This window comes from Bufo gargarizans, chromosome 3 (genome assembly GCF_014858855.1).
Source record: "Bufo gargarizans isolate SCDJY-AF-19 chromosome 3, ASM1485885v1, whole genome shotgun sequence".
Classification (NCBI taxonomy): domain Eukaryota; kingdom Metazoa; phylum Chordata; class Amphibia; order Anura; family Bufonidae; genus Bufo; species Bufo gargarizans.
Genome location: NC_058082.1, coordinates 47,446,106 through 47,467,747, shown reverse-complemented (window position 1 = coordinate 47,467,747; position 21,642 = coordinate 47,446,106). Strand labels below are relative to the sequence as shown.

Here is a 21,642-nt window from a genome sequence, read left to right as displayed (position 1 = left end):
TGCTTATCAGTCATTTTACTGCCTGTAATGATATCACCTCTGTGTCTAGATAAGACAGGTTCCTCCAATAGGTGATTGTCAAAGCTTATCCATTCTTTCCTTGTACAATGAACTCTGTGTAGGAGGAGAAACTCTGCCATAGAAGCCAAGAGGGTCCATTGTGTCTATGGCCCATGGGGCTGCCGTAAAGCAATTTTCTTAATGCTTTCTAAATGCTGTTAAGAACAGCTCAGGTAAGATGGCCGCCCCCATAATCATGTTCAGGAAACAGAATAAACAAATCTGTAATCAGAAAATAAAAAGAGATTGAAAAGAGGATAAGTGTTGCTATATGGATTTAACTGGCAGATAAAAATGTTGGTGACACATTTCCTTTAAGATTGGGTTATTATATACAGTACCAGCCTTAGTAAAATGCAAGACATGCCACATTTCTTAAGAGGAGCGGGCATCTTCAGAAATGTATCCCATCTTGTGCTGTCCATGTGCCACAGACTTCCGCCAGCTACAGTATATTCTTGCGTAGATTTTATAAGTGCTATAATGTAAACAATTATTTTTAAAACAAATGGGTTGGACTAGGGAGGCCAAATCCTTTCCGATAAACTTCACATGTTTAGAATGGGAACCAGCGACATAAAAAAAAAAAAAAACATTCCACTTGCCCAAAAAGTTGCACTTTTTCTATGCTGGTATTTGCCTACAGTTTTGATAAATTTCCCCCATAATCTCCATTTCCATTTTTATTTTGAACGCTTAAATTGAGCCTGCCATCTTGCACTTGCACCTTACCTGGTCACCTGCACAGTTTACCCTTTTGTCTGGTAACACTAGAAAAAGTCCTGGCCTTGATAGAAAAAAGTAGCCCTCCTGAAAGCTCCTCAAATACAAAAAGTAAAATGAGCTCCTGTCAAGTCCAAATCAGAACACATGTGCGCCATCTGAGGGAAACTGTACCGTGATCAGCGTGTGGTGGAGATGAGGTCACGATTTGGCCGAAAACCGCACAGCTGCGTCAGTCTCAGCTGCTTGGTATTAGTCTGTTAAAACTTGATTGGCAGCCACTTGCCTATTGTTAAAGAAGCACTCCGACAAAAATGACCTGTTAGAAAGGTATATTGTGTAAACGGCAGTGAAGGTAATCTTCTTATCAGTGATTTGTGAGTTAGCCTCTCCCTTCTGATCCTCAGCTGTGTCATGTGACCAACTCTCCAAATAAGAGCTGATTCACACGACTGTAGTTTGATTCCGCATCCGAGCCGCACTTTTTGCAGCTCATGTGCGGACCCATTCACTTCAATGGGAGCGCAAAAGATGCGGACAGCACTCCATGTGCTGTCCGCATCTGTTTCTCCGTCCTGTGGCCCCGCAAAAATTATAAATCATGTCCTATTCTTGCCCATTTCGAGGAAAAGAATAGGCATTTCTATAAAGGGCTGTCTGTTCCGTAAATTGCGGAAGGCACACGGGCAGCATCCGTGTTTTGCGGATATCCAATTTGCAGACCGCAAAATACGGCACGTTCAGGTGAAAAAGCCCTAACACAGCATCTTATGTATGAGAGGAAACAAGTTTTCTTTGTATTTCTATGGGAGCCTCAATGTCAGTCTCATAGGAATGAATAGAAAAATAACTGACTTCCTGTCATGTGTCAGGACGAGACGAGAGAGTTGGTCACATGACACAGCTGAGGATCAGGAGGGAGGTTATAACTCACAAATACAGTCACTGGTAAGAAGATTATCTTCACTATAGTTTACGTCACGTACCTTTCTAACAGGTCAGAGGATAAAAGTGTTTGTGGGAGTGCTTCTTTAATGGCCATGCCATCGCTTTGCCAACCATAAGTTAGGGGTGATGCCCAAATAACTCTGTCCCATAAATGACCAATAATCCCTGTAGTTCCTTGAATATACAGTATATAAAGAACTCTTTAGCCCTTTTCAAGCTTCCCTACAGGGTAAAATAGACAGAATTTCTGGAAATGTATAAAAATGGGTTTGACATTAGACATCACCTCATAAATCCCACTCCACTGCAGGTCAGGTACTTACCAGGTCCCCCCTGGCTCGACACAGGAAATGCAGGAGATGCCTTCCCAGCCAATTAGTGGTTAAAGTGGGTCACCAGTGACTGGCTGAGCGGGATCTCTTACATTTCTTTTGTGTCAAAACAGGAAGGAAAGAAATCAGTGAGGTAAGTGTTGCATCTTTTTTTTTAACCCTTTCTGCCCCATATATGAGCAATGTTTTCCCCTTTAGAGATAAATCCCCCCCCCCCCCTCTAGCAAGACGAACCCTCTTAAATTAGGCATATTGCCTGGTATTGTGGATTGTGCTGATTAAAATGATACCTGTCTTGTGAAAATTGGTTATGGCATGCCTGAGGAAAAATAAAAAGATTTATATAATTTATGCAAATTAGGGCTTCAGTGCACTAAAGGGCGGGGCCTAGCCACTCGGGGCACCTCAGTCCTCATTTGCATAAAGAAGAAAAGTCTTATTTTCTCAATTTTCACAAGACTGGTACCCTATTATTCAGCAGGATCAACTCCATCTGGCATCATTTCTGCTTGTATAGGGTTGATCCTGCTGACAAGTGGTCACGCAACTTTATAGACAATGCTGCCACATTTCGGGGGGCGACTAAGAACCTAGAATCACCACAAGAAGTAGCACAGGAATGATCCAAACAACAGCACATTTTGCATAGTAATTCTGCTTAATTCTCTCCGGTCACCAATTTTAATTTCATGGAATCTGTATCAAATCAAACCCTAAATCCTGCCCGAGTCTCCTTACCCCGGCAGTAGAGATAACAACCGGGCACATGCTGCTTGTTTAATAGTGCCGGCATTTATTGTATTCCACACAGTGACGCACAGTATTACTTACTGAGACCGGGCTTGTGACAGATTCCCAGTTTGTGTCCGAGGCTGCAGGCGGAAAATCATTCTGAAAGGAAGGGAAAAAGAATTTAAACAAAAGCTGTGGCAAGGGATAAGATCTCTACTGTTAGATTTGAATAGCCTTTCAGGCATCTAGGCTTGGCTACTATAAAAGACCATGAAAATACAGGATTGCTAAAAAAAATGAGGCTCCACTGAGAGATGCAAGATAAATTAGTGTGATTTCACCCAATTTTCACATAATTGTATTTTGAGCATTGTTTGAAAAACAAAACAAAAAAAAAGGATGTCTGGTATATGGATATATCTAGACCTGCTCAAAGTGTCAGGAGACTGAGAGAAATAGTCCTCATGTAATATCACAATATCAGCAACAAGTGTCCCAGTAACTGTGCGCTAAGTGCGGAGTGGGCAGCGGACTGGATTTATATCCCAGGGTCTGGGCGGTACAAATGTCTAGTGAAAAGCGATAAACCTTCTTACATAATACCACCACATAGTGCATAAATACTACTGCTATAATGCAACACTTTGCCATCCATATCTATCTCATATCTATCTATCATCTATCTATTTATCCATCTATTTATCTATCCATATATTCTCATTATCTATCTATCTATCTATCTATCTATCTATCTATCTCCATCTAATTTCATATCTATTCATCTAATATCTATCTACCTATCTATCTATCTATCTATCTATCTATCTATCACCATTCTCACTACAAAATTCAGTGTCAGATGTTTGCCTAAATCAGCCTGATGCATTTTGGAAACAAGTCCTGTGGAGAGATGAGGTAAGTAGAACTCTTCGGCCACAGTGAGCAAAGGTATGTTTGGAGAAAAAAGGACATAGAATTTCATGAAAAGAACCTCTCTCCAACCATTAAGCATGGGGGTGGATCTGTCATTTTTTGGGTTTGTGTTGCAGTCATGGCATGGGGAATGTTTCACGGGTAGAGTGAGGAATGTTTCCAATGAAATTCCAGCAAATTCTGGAAGTAAACATAACAGCAACTGTAAAAAAGCTGAAGTTGGAATAGGGGGGCGTCTTCTACACATGGATAATGATCCTAAAGATACCTCAAAATCCACAATAGACTACCTCAAAAGGTACAGGCTGAAGGGTTTTCCATGGCGCTCACAGTGCCCTGATCTGAACATCATTGAAAATCGGTGGATAGACTTCAAAAGAGCAGTGCATGCAAGACGGCCCAGGAATCTCACAGAACTATAAGACTTCTGCTAGGAAGAGCGGATGAAAAGCTCTCAAACAAGAAATGAAAAACTCTTGGCTGGCTAAAAAAAGCGTTTTCAAGCTGTGATAGTTGCCAAAGGGAGTTCTACTAGGTACTAACCATAAGAACGAAAAAGATGACCCAGGGTGTCCCAGGGAAGGGTGAAGGGCAGTGCCCACCCAATGCAAAAGACACACCAAGAGTATGGCTCGTCAAAAGCTCCCGAGTTGAACAGCAGAAACACACAGAAAAGGAGCTCATAGTACCAAAAGAATAATACATTTTATTAAAGCATGATTAAAATGACATAAATAGAAAAAGCAAATAAATGTGATGCCGTTTAAACATGATAAAACAAGAGCGGAGGACAGAAAAAGAAAATCGCCACCCCAGGAGGGAAGCACACGGGTCAAAAAATACAATGTATCTATAAAACATGGGAAAATGCACCCATGCATGGGTTGGGCACTGCACCCAGCATTTTCCCATGTTTTATAGATACATTGTATTTTTTGACCCGTGTGCTTCCCTCCTGGGGGGGCGCTTTTCTTTTTCTGTCCTCCGCTCTTGTTTTATCATGTTTAAACGGCTTCACATTCATTTGCTTTTTCTATTTATGTCATTTTAATCATGCTTTAATAAAATGTATTATTCCTTTGGTTCTATGAGCTCCCTTTCTGTGTGTTTCTGCTGTAGGTACTAACCATGCAGGGTGCCCAAACTTCCGGCCCTTTTAAAAGAAAAAAGGTTTTGCTTAAAATGCAAAGGGAATGGGTCACTCAAAATGTTATGTCTTTTGGAGATCATTTTATCTTCAGCTTGCTTAACTGTTCACAGTAACAGTAATCTCCCATCTTCTATCTATCTAGAAAAAAAGAGGCATCACTCCAATGAACAGCGAATAGGGTGTTGGACCCGGTTTATTCCCCAGCAACGTTTCAGCCCAGCCCAATGAGGCCTTTTCTTAGGGTCCCAGAGAGATTGCAAAAGATTAGTGGCTGTGCTCATGTTTTCTTTCCATTTGCCAGTATCTGTCTATAAACAACAAAGTCCAAAATGTGCAAACAGCACAGCAGAAAATGTAGTAATCGGGCTCAAGCGGCTAATGGAGCGATCCCTACTCTATACCCACGGCGCTTCCTTAGCTAAAAAAGTGTGATTTATTCACCAGTTGCAACGTTTCGGTCCACACACTGGAACCTTTCTCAAGCAGTCACTGACTATCTATCTATCTATATATCTATCATCTATCTAACTATCTATCTGTCTATCTATCTCATATCTATCTATTATCTATCTATCTCATATCTACAGGTCCTTCTAAAAAAATTAGCATATTGTGATAAAGTTCATTATTTTCTGTAATGTACTGATAAACATTAGACTTTCATATATTTTAGATTCATTACACACCAACTGAAGTAGTTCAAGCCTTTTATTGTTTTAATATTGATGATTTTGGCATACAGCTCAGGAAAACCCCAAATTCCTATCTAAAAAAATTAGCATATCATGAAAAGGTTCTCTAAACGAGCTATTAACCTAATCATCTGAATCAACTAATTAACTCTAAACACCTGCAAAAGATTCCTGAGGCTTTTAAAAACTCCCAGCCTGGTTCATTACTCAAAACCGCAATCATGGGTAAGACTGCCGACCTGACTGCTGTCCAGAAGGCCATCATTGACACCCTCAAGCAAGAGGGTAAGACACAGAAAGAAATTTCTGAACGAATAGGCTGTTCCCAGAGTGCTGTATCAAGGCACCTCAGTGGGAAGTCTGTGGGAAGGAAAAAGTGTGGCAGAAAACGCTGCACAACGAGAAGAGGTGACCGGACCCTGAGGAAGATTGTGGAGAAGGACCGATTCCAGACCTTGGGGGACCTGCGGAAGCAGTGGACTGAGTCTGGAGTAGAAACATCCAGAGCCACCGTGTACAGGCGTGTGCAGGAAATGGGCTACAGGTGCCGCATTCCCCAGGTCAAGCCACTTTTGAACCAGAAACAGCGGCAGAAGCGCCTGACCTGGGCTACAGAGAAGCAGCACTGGACTGTTGCATGTCATTCGGAAATCAAGGTGCCAGAGTCTGGAGGAAGACTGGGGAGAGGGAAATGCCAAAATGCCTGAAGTCCAGTGTCAAGTACCCACAGTCAGTGATGGTCTGGGGTGCCATGTCAGCTGCTGGTGTTGGTCCACTGTGTTTTATCAAGGGCAGGGTCAATGCAGCTAGCTATCAGGAGATTTTGGAGCACTTCATGCTTCCATCTGCTGAAAAGCTTTATGGAGATGAAGATTTCATTTTTCAGCACGACCTGGCACCTGCTCACAGTGCCAAAACCACTGGTAAATGGTTTACTGACCATGGTATTACTGTGCTCAATTGGCCTGCCAACTCTCCTGACCTGAACCCCATAGAGAATCTGTGGGATATTGGGAAGAGAAAGTTGAGAGACGCAAGACCCAACACTCTGGATGAGCTTAAGGCCGCTATCGAAGCATCCTGGGCCTCCATAACACCTCAGCAGTGCCACAGGCTGATTGCCTCCATGCCACGCCGCATTGAAGCAGTCATTTCTGCAAAAGGATTCCCGACCAAGTATTGAGTGCATAACTGAACATAATTATTTGAAGGTTGACTTTTTTTGTATTAAAAACACTTTTCTTTTATTGGTCGGATGAAATATGCTAATTTTTTTAGATAGGAAATTTGGGTTTTCATGAGCTGTATGCCAAAATCATCAATATTAAAACAATAAAAGGCTTGAACTACTTCAGTTGGTGTGTAATGAATCTAAAATATATGAAAGTGTAATGTTTATCAGTACATTACAGAAAATAATGAACTTCATCACAATATGCTAATTTTTTTAGAAGGACCTGTATATATCTTTATTCTATCTATCTATCTATCTAATAGTGATGAGTGGCAGGGGCAATATTCGAATTCGCGATATTTCGCGAATATTTGGGCGAATATTCGCCAAATATTCGAGAATTCACGAATTTGCGAATTCATGATCTCCAGGCATTATTTTCTCTATTTTCCCAAAAATCGAATATTCGCAATTACGAATATATTTTGCGATATTCTAAATATTCGCGAATTCTCGAAGTGCCGATATTCGCGATTAAAATTCGCAATTCGAATATTCGTGAGCAACACTACTATCTAACTATCTCATATCTATCTATCACATATCTATCTATTATCTATCTATCTATCTATCTATCTATCTATCTCATATCTATCTATCTATCTATCTATCTATCTATCTCATATCTATCTATCTATCTAATCTGCTCTAGAGCAAGACCACTGCTTGTTAGTGGCTCTCGGTCAAGAGGGGGACTCTTCTTAATCCTATTCACATGCCCTTGCAGATATAGACAGCATATCATATGGTCAGAACACAATCTTAACAACAAGTGGTTAACAAGCACAGAAACATCTACAGAATAAAAATCATATGAAAATATAATTTCTTCAATTTCAGCAATGTAACGGATAAGAGGAGAATTCAAATGTATGCTAGTTCCCTCAAAACTTAAATGGCAAAGCAACGTTCTGAATAATTTCCATGTTTATTATAGTTATATAACACCATTTTAAGAATATTCCTAAATAATATCTATAAAATTGGATTTATATTACAAAGCCGTATTTTCTGTAGCCAAATTACAAATTATGACATACAATTGCTTTACAAACATCTTTGCTCCAGGCTTTATCATTTGGGAGGAAAATAAACAGTAATGGAAAACCGCTGAAGACTTATGTGATCATACGCGTTGAGAATATGAAATATTTCGCATGATATTGCATTTTTATGCAAATTCAATAATGCACATGCACAGTATTTTCCATGGAGATGTAATATGTCTGAAAACCACTATAAAATAAGCAATTATTGTCAAGTGAATGATACTCTGTGTTTTGTTAAGTACAAAAGATGTCACAATAAATATCTTGTTGTGTAAATCAGAGAATTCAATGCTTTCTTATAATACCAGGCAATTAAAGGGAAGCTCTGGTGAAGCTGTGTTCTAGCTTGTAAGGTGATGAGGCAGTGTGGTAAAGAGCTGGTCTGTCCTTAACATCAACCTACCATGTGGAAACAAGTGCCGATGGTGCAGAAAGCTAAATATATTCAGCAAAGTAGCTATAGTACTGTGTTATGAGATTTTACTTGTAATACCATGCATAACCATAGGGTGTGCTATACATTATTTGTTGTACTTTACTACACCAAAGAAAAGTCTTCTTCACTGAAGAACAATAATGGCAGTAAATATCAGACTGTTGTCAGTAATTGAGCATCCCTCTCTACCGTCTAATATGTCAAGCGCTATGCAGAGAGAGCATCCATATAAAATATATCTAATATATAAGAGTACTGATTATTTATGTAATGTATATGTAAATTAATCTATGGATTAGACAGTTTCATCATTAACTATAATAGAGGCTGCCGCTATGCTCAAGCAAAGGCATAACTTGAAGACCCCAGACCCGGTAGCAACTTTTGTCTCTGCATCCCCTATAGTTACAACCTAGAGATGAGCAAAATTCTTGAAATTGGTTTCATGTCTAATTCAGCAACATTTTTCAAAAAATTCTGTTTTGATCATTATTTTGTGGAAGCAGGTGTATCGCAGGCATCAATCAATATTTGGTGGAAGCAGGTATATCAATTCCATTAATCAGTATTTTGTGGACGTAGGCATATTAATACCCTTGATCAGTATTTTGTGGAAGCAGGTATATAGAACCCCTTAATCAATATTTGGTGGAAGCAGGTATATCGCACCCCTCAATCTGTATTTTGTGGAAGCAGGTATATCAAACCCCTTAATAAATATTTTATAAAAGCAGGTATATCGCACAATTCTATCAGTATTTTGTTGAAACAGGTATATAGAACCCCTTAATCAATATTTTGTGGAAGCAGGTATTTCGCACCCCTCAATCAGTATTTTGTGGAAGCAAGTATTTAAAAAACCCTTAATCAGTATTTTGTGGAAGCAGGTATTTTGCACCCCTCAATCTGTATTTTGTAGAAGCAAGAATATAGAACCCCTTAATCAATATTTGGTGGAAGCAGGTATATCAATCCCCTAATCGGTATTTTGTCGAAGCAGGTATATCGTACCCCTTAATCAGTATTTTGTGGAAGCAGGTGTATCGCAAGCCGCAATCAATATTTGGTGGAAGCAGGTATATCAATCCTTTTAGTCAGTATGGAAGCAGGTATATAGAACCCCTTAATCAATACTTAGTGAAGCAAGTATATCGCACCCCTCAATTAGTATTTTGTGGAAGCTGGTATATCGCAGGCCTCAATCAATATTAGGTGGAAGCAGGTATATTGCACCCCTCAATCAGTATTATTTGGGGCAACAGATATATCACACCCATTGAAAATAGTTGCCCCAATATCGCTTGTCCCTCTATATACCTGCGGTATTGCAGCAAAACCGCACACAACTGCTGCACAATACAAATTAACTGTATACTTTCTATGTTAGAAAGTAAATTTTAGGTATATCACACCCCTCATTAAGTTTTTTTGGGGGGCAACAAGTATATCACACTATTTGGAATTAGTTATTCCAATAGCGTTTGTCCCTCTATATAGCTGCGGTATCGCAGCAGAACTGCACACAACTGCTGCACAATACAAATGCACTATTATATACTTTCTATGTTAGAAAGTATATTATAAGTATATCACACCTATCGATAGCACACCTATTGGAGTCCTTAAAAGGACTTTTGTGGCCCTATTAGCTAGCGTTTGGTGTCCCTGCTCCACAAAGCAACCTCTCCCTCCACTGGCAAAACACAGAATGTATAATGGCTGCCAGATCTGGTTCTGTTATAGGGTGGGGGTGTGTCCATGTGCTGAAATGTCTCAATTGGCTGTCCTGTCCCACCTGATGGATGTGTCATGGGTCAAAGTTTGGCGCAATGCAAAATAATATGGAGCATGCGAACATTGCCATATGTTCGCATGTTCAGCGAATCGCGAATACGCGCAAAGTTCGCCACGAAGCATCCGCCGGGCGAACTGCGAGGCCATCACTCATGGGAAATTCAACCCAGTTTAGCTTGGGGTACTCTTTAGAGTGTTATCTCTCTCATTAGGTAGACCAAAAGCATGAGGAGTATTGTAGTCTAGGCAGCGCTGCTCTGCCATTCTAAGAAAGGCAGAGCAGTGTTGGGTTTCTGGGAAGGACATTTAAATGACACTAAAATGTGATACATGTTTCCCAGCTTTTTTGCTGGAATACAATACTCCTCATGCATACTTTTTGATTTCCCTAATGAGAATAACTATCCCAAGAGAACCCCCAAGACCACTCAGCTAAGAAAATTTTCTCACAAGACACTTGTTCTTTTGGAAGGCAAACTGGATTCCATGTCTTATTTCCACTGGGGTATTCACTTATATTCACCTGAAAGAAATCACAAAACAAATACACTGAATATGTTATTTGTGTTTTTCATGGCAGAAAATACTAATTTGCGTACCGCATACTTCTGCTTTTAGGGGTAATGCAGAATATTGTTCTGCACATGCCTGCATGTGACTGTTATCACATGGTGTGCTGTTCACAGGAGACATAGGCATGAATAATATAGGCTACAATGCGCTGTCATTGAGGCATGTGTCCTTGTTAAGCAAATGTCACACAGTACACACTAGCAGATGTGAAAACCACAGAAGCAAATTGACTAATTAAATTTTGAGTCTGCCAGATATCTTGACTATAAAATTTTGAGTCTGCCAGATATCTTGACTATAATATCCTATTGTGTCAGTGAGTTCCAAAAGTCATTGAATTTATTACACACTGCTAATAGTATGTGCAAGTCACTCACAGAAAGAAAAAGCAGGGAAAAGGCAGAGCTCCCCACATATAGTGGCACTCCAGCATCACATACTATACAGGCATTTTAAGGTATTGCAAGTTTGAGGCTGTTATTCGCCTTGCTTAGGGTACTTTCACACTAGCGGTATTCTTTTCCGGCATTGAGTTCCGTCCTAGGATCATTTTTATCCTAATGCATTTTGAATGGAGAGCAATGCTGCGGTTTTATCTTCGTCCAAAATTCCGGAACACTTGCTGGAATGCCAGATCTGACATTTTTTCCCAATGAAATGCATTAATACCGTATCTGTATCCGAGTGTTCTGGAAAAATGGATCCGGCATCGCGGTGTGTACATGCTCAGACTGAAAAAAAAATTAAAAAAATAAATGCCGGATCCGTTTTTCCAGATGACACCGGAGAGACGGATCCGGATCCTGATCCATCTGACAAATGCCATCAGTTTGCGTCCGTATTGCCGGTTCCGGAGGGCACTTCCGGCAACGGAACTGCCTGCCGAAATCCTCTGCCGCAAGTGTGAAAGTACCCTTAGAGCGCCAATCTCTTAAATAATGTTCTGTATCCCTTTTTGAAGCCCAACAATACTGCTCTCAGTCTCTGTGAGTGAATGAACGATTCTGTATCAGGGCTTAAATGGGAGTTGCGCGAATAGTCTCCACTTCAAGATACAATTAAGGGAGCCACCACGCCTGATGTTATAATTCCGCTTCTTCACGGCCTTTTGTCTCTCACGTTGTTGGCCTAGCTCCAGCCCAGCCAATGCTCTTTAACAGGACCAAGACGGCAATCCCACCAGACCGGGGAATGCAGCTAATTCAGTCAGACATAAGGCCATTGAGAAAAGTAAAGGGCATCAAGGAGTGCAAATCTTCTTAGCAGCCGCTACTCGCCTGTATCTCTCCCTGGAGGAGCACCACTCACTGTGGCTCAAGCCCGAAGGGAAAAAAAGGCCCAGTCAGTGCAACAAATTTAGAGAGCGTTTTAGCACAGTATACCGGCAGAGAGGAGAAGGGGATGAGGCGCAGCATGCACCTACACTCTGCCTTCAACCACTGAGCCTGTGAAGCCTTTTCTAATGTCCTGATATTGTGTGGAATTCTTAAAGAGGATCTACCACCATAAAATGTAATGCAATCTGTAGGAAGCATGTTATAGAGCAGAAGGAGCTGAGCAGATTGATACAGTATATAGATTTGAATGAAAACATTCAGTAAAACGTGTCATTTATACATTTATATCTCTGCTTTTTCTGAACTTAATACCACCCATTGTACAGGTCCTTCTAAAAAAATTAGCATATTGTGATAAAGTTCATTATTTTCTGTAATGTACTGATAAACATTAGACTTTCATATATTTTAGATTCATTACACACCAACTGAAGTAGTTCAAGCCTTTTATTGTTTTAATATTGATGATTTTGGCATACAGCTCATGAAAACCCAAATTTCCTATCTCAAAAAATTAGCATATTTTATCCGACCAATAAAAGAAAAGTGTTTTTAATACAAAAAAAGTCAACCTTCAAATAATTATGTTCAGTTATGCACTCAATACTTGGCCGGGAATCCTTTTGCAGAAATGACTGCTTCAATGCGGCGTGGCATGGAGGCAATCAGCCTGTGGCACTGCTGAGGTGTTATGGAGGCCCAGGATGCTTCGATAGCGGCCTTAAGCTCATCCAGAGTGTTGGGTCTTGCGTCTCTCAACTTTCTCTTCCCAATATCCCACAGATTCTCTATGGGGTTCAGGTCAGGAGAGTTGGCAGGCCAATTGAGCACAGTAATACCATGGTCAGTAAACCATTTACCAGTGGTTTTGCCACTGTGAGCAGGTGCCAGGTCGTGCTGAAAAATGAAATCTTCATCTCCATAAAGCTTTTCAGCAGATGGAAGCATGAAGTGCTCCAAAATCTCCTGATAGCTAGCTGCATTGACCCTGCCCTTGATAAAACACAGTGGACCAACACCAGCAGCTGACATGGCACCCCAGACCATCACTGACTGTGGGTACTTGACACTGGACTTCAGGCATTTTGGCATTTCCCTCTCCCCAGTCTTTCTCCAGACTCTGGCACCTTGATTTCCGAATGACATGCAACAGTCCAGTGCTGCTTCTCTGTAGCCCAGGTCAGGCGCTTCTGCCGCTGTTTCTGGTTCAAAAGTGGCTTGACCTGGGGAATGCGGCACCTGTAGCCCATTTCCTGCACACGCCTGTACACGGTGGCTCTGGATGTTTCTACTCCAGACTCAGTCCACTGCTTCCGCAGGTCCCCCAAGGTCTGGAATCGGTCCTTCTCCACAATCTTCCTCAGGGTCCGGTCACCTCTTCTCGTTGTGCAGCGTTTTCTGCCACACTTTTTCCTTCCCACAGACTTCCCACTGAGGTGCCTTGATACAGCACTCTGGGAACAGCCTATTCCTTCAAACATGTCTTTCTGTGTCTTACCCTCTTGCTTGAGGGTGTCAATGATGGCCTTCTGGACAGCAGTCAGGTCGGCAGTCTTACCCATGATTGCGGTTTTGAGTAATGAACCAGGCTGGGAGTTTTTAAAAGCCTCAGGAATCTTTTGCAGGTGTTTAGAGTTAATTAGTTGATTCAGATGATTAGGTTAATAGCTCGTTTAGAGAACCTTTTCATGATATGCTAATTTTTAGAGATAGGAATTTTGGGTTTTCATGAGCTGTATGCCAAAATCATCAATATTAAAACAATAAAAGGCTTGAACTACTTCAGTTGGTGTGTAATGAATCTAAAATATATGAAAGTCTAATGTTTATCAGTACATTACAGAAAATAATGAACTTTATCACAGTATGCTAATTTTTTTAGAAGGACCTGTATAATTATCAGTGACTGACAGCTTTCTCTGTATACACAATTACACAGAGAATTCTATCAGTCACTGATAACACATCCCCCGTGTACAACTATTAGTGACTGACAGCTATCTCTATATATACAATTACACAGAGAATGTTATCAATCACTGATAACACCTCCCCTGTATACAGCTATCAGTGACTGACATCTATCTCTATATACACACTTAGGCCTCATGCACACGACAGTTTATTTTCACGGTCCGCAAAAATGGGGTCCGTAGGTCCGTGATCCGTGACCGTTTTTTCGTCCGTGGGTCTTCCTTGATTTTTGGAGGATCCACGGACATGAAAAAAAAGTCGTTTTGGTGTCCGCCTGGCCGTGCGGAGCCAAACGGATCCGTCCTGAATTACAATGCAAGTCAATGGGGACGGATCCGTTTGATGTTGACACAATATGGTGCCATTTCAAACGGATCCGTCCCCATTGACTTTCAATGTAAAGTCTGGAGTTCTTTTATACCATCGGATTGGAGTTTTCTCCAATCCGATGGTATATTTTAACTTGAAGCGTCCCCATCACCATGGGAACGCCTCTATGTTAGAATATACTGTCGGATATGAGCTACTTCGTGAAACTCAGATCCGACAGTATATTCTAACACAGAGGCGTTCCCATGGTGATGGGGACGCTTCTAGTTAGAATACACTACAAACTTTGTACAAGACTGCCCCCTGCTGCCTGGCAGCACCCGATCTCTTACAAGGGGCCGTGATCAGCACAATTAACTCCTCAGGTGCCGCACCTGAAGGGGTTAATTGTACTATCATATCCCCCTGTAAGAGATCAGGGCTGCCAGGCAGCAGGGGGCAGACCCCCCCCAGTTTGAATATCGTTGGTGGCACAGTGTGCGCCCACCATCGGGCCCCCCCCTTCCTCCCTCTATTGTTATAAATCGTTGGTGGCACAGTGTGCCCCCCCCATCGGGTCCCCCTTCCTCCATCTAGTGTAATAAATAGTTGGTGGCACAGTGTGCACCCCCCATCGGGCCCCCCCTTCCTCCCTCTATTGTTATAAATCGTTGGTGGCACAGTGTGCACCCCCCATCGGCCCCCCTCCCTCTATAGCAGTAACAACATTGGTGGCAGTGTGCGGCCTCCCATCTCCCCCCCCCCATCATTGGTGGCAGCGGAGTTCCGATCGGAGTCCCAGTTTAATCGCTGGGGCTCCGATCGGTAACCATGGCAACCAGGACGCTACTGCAGTCCTGGTTGCCATGGTTACTTAGCAATAGTACAATAGTAGAAGACTCATAGTTACCTGCTTGCTGCTGCGATGTCTGTGTCCGGCCGGGAGCTCCTCCTACTGGTAAGTGAAAGGTCTGTGCGGCGCATTGCTAAAGAACTGTCACTTACCAGTAGGAGGAGCTCCCGGCCGGTCACAGACATCGCAGCAGCAAGCAGGTAAGTACAAAGTTTGTAGTGTATTCTAACTAGAAGCGTCCCCATCACCATGGGAACGCCTCTGTGTTAGAATATACTGTCGGATATGAGTTTTCACAAAGTGAAAACTTAGATCTGAAAAAGCTTTTATGCAGACGGATTTTCGGATCCGTCTGTATGAAAGCAACCTACGGCCACGGATCACGGACACGGATGCCAATCTTGTGTGCATCCGTGTTCTTTCACGGACCCATTGACTTGAATGGGTCCGTGAACCGTTGTCCGTCAAAAAAATAGGACAGGTCATATTTTTTTGACAGACAGGATACACGGATCGCGGCCTCGGCTGCAAAACGGTGCATTTTCCGATTTTTCCACGGACCCATTAAAAGTCAATGAGTCCGCGAAAAAAAACGGAAAACGGCACAACGGCCACGGATGCACACAACGGTCGTGTGCATGAGGCCTTACACAAAGAATTCTGTCAATCACTGATAACACCTACCTTGTATACAGCTATCATTTATAGATTAGTTCACTGGAGATATAGGGCTATTGTTGTTCATACAGTAGTTCTTCTGTTTTACTTATATTTCAAACAAAAATCTTTTAGTTCCTGACTAGGGATGAGCGAACTCGAACTGTATAGTTCGGGTTCGTACCGAATTTTGGGGTGTCCGTGACACGGACCCGAACCCGGACATTTTCGTAAAAGTCCGGGTTCGGGTTCGGTGTTCGTCGCTTTCTTGGCGCTTTTGTGACGCTTTCTTGGCGCTTTTTGAAAGTCAACAAGCGTCATACTACTTGCCCCAAGAGGCCGTCACAGCCATGCCTACTATTGGCATGGCTGTGATTGGCCAGAGCACCATGTGACCCAGCCTCTATTTAAGCTGGAGTCACATAGCGCCGCCCGTCACTCTGCTCTGATTAGCGTAGGGAGAGGTTGCGGCTGCGACAGTAGGGCGAGATTAGGCAGATTAACTCCTCCAAAGGACTTGATTAATCGATCGATCTGCAGCTGTGCATCATTGAGCTGCTGAAATTCAATTGCTCACTGTTTTTAGGCTGCCCAGACTGTTTGTCAGTCACTTTTTTCTGGGGTGATCGGCGGCCATTTTGTGTCTTGTGCGGTGCTGCGACCAAGTGCATCCAAGCTGCGACCAAGTGCATTTAACCCTCAATGGTGTGGTTGTTTTTTGGCTAAAGCCTACATCAGGGTGAAGCTGTCACACCAAGTGCATTTAACCAGCAATAGTCTGTTAATTTTTTGGCCATATACTAAATCAGGGGCAAGCTGCGCCCGTCACCAAGTGCATTTAAGCAGCAATAGTCTGTTCATTTTTTGGCCATATACTACATCAGGGGCAAGCTGCGCCCGTCACCAAGTGCATTTAACCCTCAGTAGTGTGGTTGGTCAAGCTGTCACACCAAGTGCATTTAACCAGCAATAGTGTGGTTATTTTTTGGATATCCCAGTCTAATTCTGTCACTAAATCCATAACGGTCACCCAGCGCCTAAATACTAGGCCTCAAATTTATATCCCGCTAAATCTCTCGTTACCGCTGTCCTGTTGTGGCTGGGAAAGTTATTTAGTGTCCGTCAAAGCACATTTTTTGTTCAGGGTTGAAATACAATTCCCAATTTAGCAATTTCATAATTTAGTGGTTTCTGCTATATCAGAGCTATTTGAAATCTATCCCTAAAAGGGTATATAATATTCAAGGTGCACATAGGGTCATTCAGAATAACTTCACACACACAGGCTACTGTGCATATCCCAGTCTAATTCTGTCACTAAATCCATACCGGTCACCCAGCGCCTAAATACTAGGCCTCAAATTTATATCCCGCTAAATCTGTCGTTACCGCTGTACTGTTGTGGATGGGCAAGTTATTTAGTGTCCGTCAAAGCACATTTTTTGTTCTGGGTTGAAATACAATTCCCAATTTAGCAATTTCATAATTTAGTGGTTTCTGCTATATCAGAGCTATTTGAAATCTATCCCTAAAAGGGTATATAATATTCAAGGTGCACATATGGTCATTCAGAATAACTTCACACACATGCTACTGTGCATTTCCAAGTCTAATTCTGTCAGTAAATCTATACCGGTCACCCAGCGCCTAAATACTAGGCCTCAAATTTATATCCCGCTGAATTTGAATACAATACATTGGGCCAAATAATATTTTTGTTGTTGTGGTGAACCATAACAATGAGGAAAACATCTAGTAAGGGACGCGGACATGGACATGGTCGTGGTGGTGTTAGTGGACCCTCTGGTGCTGGGAGAGGACGTGGCCGTTCTGCCACATCCACACGTCCTAGTGTACCAACTACCTCAGGTCCCAGTAGCCGCCAGAATTTACAGCGATATATGGTGGGGCCCAATGCCGTTCTAAGGATGGTAAGGCCTGAGCAGGTACAGGCATTAGTCAATTGGGTGGCCGACAGTGGATCCAGCACGTTCACATTATCTCCCACCCAGTCTTCTGCAGAAAGCGCACAGATGGCGCCTGAAAACCAACCCCATCAGTCTGTCACATCACCCCCATGCATACCAGGGAAACTGTCTCAGCCTCAAGTTATGCAGCAGTCTCTTATGCTGTTTGAAGACTCCGCTGGCAGGGTTTCCCAAGGGCATCCACCTAGCCCTTCCCCAGCGGTGAAAGACATAGAATGCACTGACGCACAACCACTTATGTTTCCTGATGATGAGGACATGGGAATACCACCTCAGCATGTCTCTGATGATGACGAAACACAGGTGCCAACTGCTGCGTCTTTCTGCAGTGTGCAGACTGAACAGGAGGTCAGGGATCAAGACTGTGTGGAAGACGATGCAGGGGATGATGAGGTCCTAGACCCCACATGGAATGAAGGTCGTGCCACTGACTTTCACAGTTCGGAGGAAGAGGCAGTGGTGAGACCGAGCCAACAGCGTAGCAAAAGAGGGAGCAGTGGGCAAAAGCAGAACACCCGCCGCCAAGAGACTCCGCCTGCTACTGACCGCCGCCATCTGGGACCGAGCACCCCAAAGGCAGCTTCAAGGAGTTCCCTGGCATGGCACTTCTTCAAACAATGTGCTGACGACAAGACCCGAGTGGTTTGCACGCTGTGCCATCAGAGCCTGAAGCGAGGCATTAACGTTCTGAACCTGAGCACAACCTGCATGACCAGGCACCTGCATGCAAAGCATGAACTGCAGTGGAGTAAACACCTTAAAACCAAGGAAGTCACTCAGGCTCCCCCTGCTACCTCTTCTGCTGCTGCCGCCTCGGCCTCTTCTTCTGCCTCTGGAGGAACGTTGGCACCTGCCGCCCAGCAAACAGGGGATGTACCACCAACACCACCACCACCTCCGTCTCCAAGCGTCTCAACCATGTCACACGGCAGCGTTCAGCTCTCCATCTCACAAACATTTGAGAGAAAGCGTAAATTCCCACCTAGCCACCCTCGATCCCTGGCCCTGAATGCCAGCATTTCTAAACTACTGGCCTATGAAATGCTGTCATTTAGGCTGGTGGACACAGACAGCTTCAAACAGCTCATGTCGCTTGCTGTCCCACAGTATGTTGTTCCCAGCCGCCACTACTTCTCCAAGAGAGCCGTGCCTTCCCTGCACAACCAAGTATCCGATAAAATCAAGTGTGCACTGCGCAACACCATCTGTAGCAAGGTCCACCTAACCACAGATACGTGGACCAGTAAGCACGGCCAGGGACGCTATATCTCCCTAACTGCACACTGGGTAAATGTAGTGGCAGCTGGGCCCCAGGCGGAGAGCTGTTTAGCGCACGTCCTTCCGCCGCCAAGGATCGCAGGGCAACATTCTTTGCCTCCTGTTGCCACCTCCTCCTTCTCGGCTTCCTCCTCCTCTTCTTCCACCTGCTCATCCAGTCAGCCACACACCTTCACCACCAACTTCAGCACAGCCCGGGGTAAACGTCAGTAGGCCATTCTGAAACTCATATGTTTGGGGGACAGACCCCACACCGCACAGGAGTTGTGGCGGGGTATAGAACAACAGACCGACGAGTGGTTGCTGCCGGTGAGCCTCAAGCCCGGCCTGGTGGTGTGTGATAATGGGCGAAATCTCGTTGCAGCTCTGGGACTAGCCAATTTGACGCACATCCCTTGCTTGGCGCATGTGCTGAATTTGGTGGTGCAGAAGTTCATTCACAACTACCCCGACATGTCAGAGCTGCTGCATAAAGTGCGGGCCGTCTGTTCGCGCTTCCGGCGTTCACATCCTGCTGCTGCTCGCCTGTCTGCGCTACAGCGTAACTTCGGCCTTCCCGCTCACCGCCTCATATGCGACGTGCCCACCAGATGGAACTCCACCTTGCACATGCTGGACAGACTGTGCGAGCAGCAGCAGGCCATAGTGGAGTTTCAGCTGCAGCACGCACGGGTCAGTCGCACTACAGAACAGCACCACTTCACCACCAATGACTGGGCCTCCATGCGAGACCTGTGTGCCCTGTTGCGCTGTTTCGAGTACTCCACCAACATGGCCAGTGGCGATGACGCCGTTATCAGCGTTACAATACCACTTCTATGTCTCCTTGAGAAAACACTTAGGGCGATGATGGAAGAGGAGGTAGCCCAGGAGGAGGAGGAGGAGGAGGAGGAAGAGGGGTCATTTTTAGCACTTTCAGGCCAGTCTCTTCGAAGTGACTCAGAGGGAGGTTTTTGGCAACAGCAGAGGCCAGGTACAAATGTGGCCAGACAGGGCCCACTACTGGAGGACGAGGAGGACGAGGATGAGGAGGAGGTGGAGGAGGATGAGGATGAAGCATGGTCACAGCGGGGTGGCACCCAACGCAGCTCGGGTCCATCACTGGTGCGTGGCTGGGGGGAAAGGCAGGACAATGACGATACGCCTCCCACAGAGGACAGCTTGTCCTTACCCCTGGGCAGCCTGGCACACATGAGCGACTACATGCTGCAGTGCCTGCGCAACGACAGCAGAGTTGCCCACATTTTAACCTGTGCGGACTACTGGGTTGCCACCCTGCTGGATCCACGCTACAAAGACAATGTGCCCACCTTACTTCCTGCACTGGAGCGTGATAGGAAGATGCGCGAGTACAAGCGGACGTTGGTAGACGCTCTACTGAGAGCATTCCCAAATGTCACAGGGGAACAAGTGGAAGCCCAAGGCCAAGGCAGAGGAGGAGCAAGAGGTCGCCAAGGCAGCTGTGTCACGGCCAGCTCCTCTGAGGGCAGGGTTAGCATGGCAGAGATGTGGAAAACTTTTGTCAACACGCCACAGCTAACTGCACCACCACCTGATACGCAACGTGTTAGCAGGAGGCAACATTTCACTAACATGGTGGAACAGTACGTGTGCACACCCCTCCACGTACTGACTGATGGTTCGGCCCCATTCAACTTCTGGGTCTCTAAATTGTCCACGTGGCCAGAGCTAGCCTTTTATGCCTTGGAGGTGCTGGCCTGCCCGGCGGCCAGCGTTTTGTCTGAACGTGTATTCAGCACGGCAGGGGGCGTCATTACAGACAAACGCAGCCGCCTGTCTACAGCCAATGTGGACAAGCTGACGTTCATAAAAATGAACCAGGCATGGATCCCACAGGACCTGTCCATCCCTTGTGCAGATTAGACATTAACTACCTCCCCTTAACCATATATTATTGGACTCCAGGGCACTTCCTCATTCAATCCTATTTTTATTTTAATTTTACCATTATATTGCGAGGCTACCCAAAGTTGAATGAACCTCTCCTCTGTCTGGGTGTCGGGGCCTAAATATATGCCAATGGACTGTTCCAATGTTGGGTGACGTGAAGCCTGATTCTCTGCTATGACATGCAGACTAATTCTCTGCTGACATGAAGACAGATTCTCTGTTATGGGACCTCTCTCCTCTGCCTGGGTGCTGGGCCTAAATATCTGACAATGGACTGTTGCAGTGGTGGCTGACGTGAAGCCTGATTTTCTGCTATGACATGCAGACTGATTCTCTGCTGACATGAAGCCAGATCCTCTGTTACGGGACCTCTCTCCTCTGCCTGGGTGCTGGGCCTAAATTTATGAAAATGGACTGTTGCAGTGGTGGGTGACGTGAAGCCTGATTCTCTGCTATGATATGAAGACTGATTCTCTGCTGACATGAAGCCAGATCCTCTGTTACGGGACTTCTCTCCTCTGCCTGGGTGCTGGGCCTAAATATCTGACAATGGACTGTTGCATTGGTGGCTGACGTGAAGCCTGATTCTCTGCTATGACATGCAGACTAATTCTCTGCTGACATGAAGCCAGATTGTCTGTTACGGGACCTCTCTCCTCTGCCAGGGTGCTGGGCCTAA

General features: G+C 44.2%; 1 protein-coding gene across 1 annotated transcript in view; it reads right to left on the bottom strand.

The window, feature by feature from the left end:
• The window catches only part of PDGFD (platelet derived growth factor D), a 183,628-nt gene that overhangs the window by 47,201 nt on the left and 114,785 nt on the right, over positions 1-21,642 (bottom strand). The window contains exon 4 of the mRNA XM_044284926.1: positions 2,895-2,954. Coding sequence (XP_044140861.1) covers positions 2,895-2,954 — 60 coding nt within the window. The remainder of the gene's footprint in view (positions 1-2,894; positions 2,955-21,642) is intronic.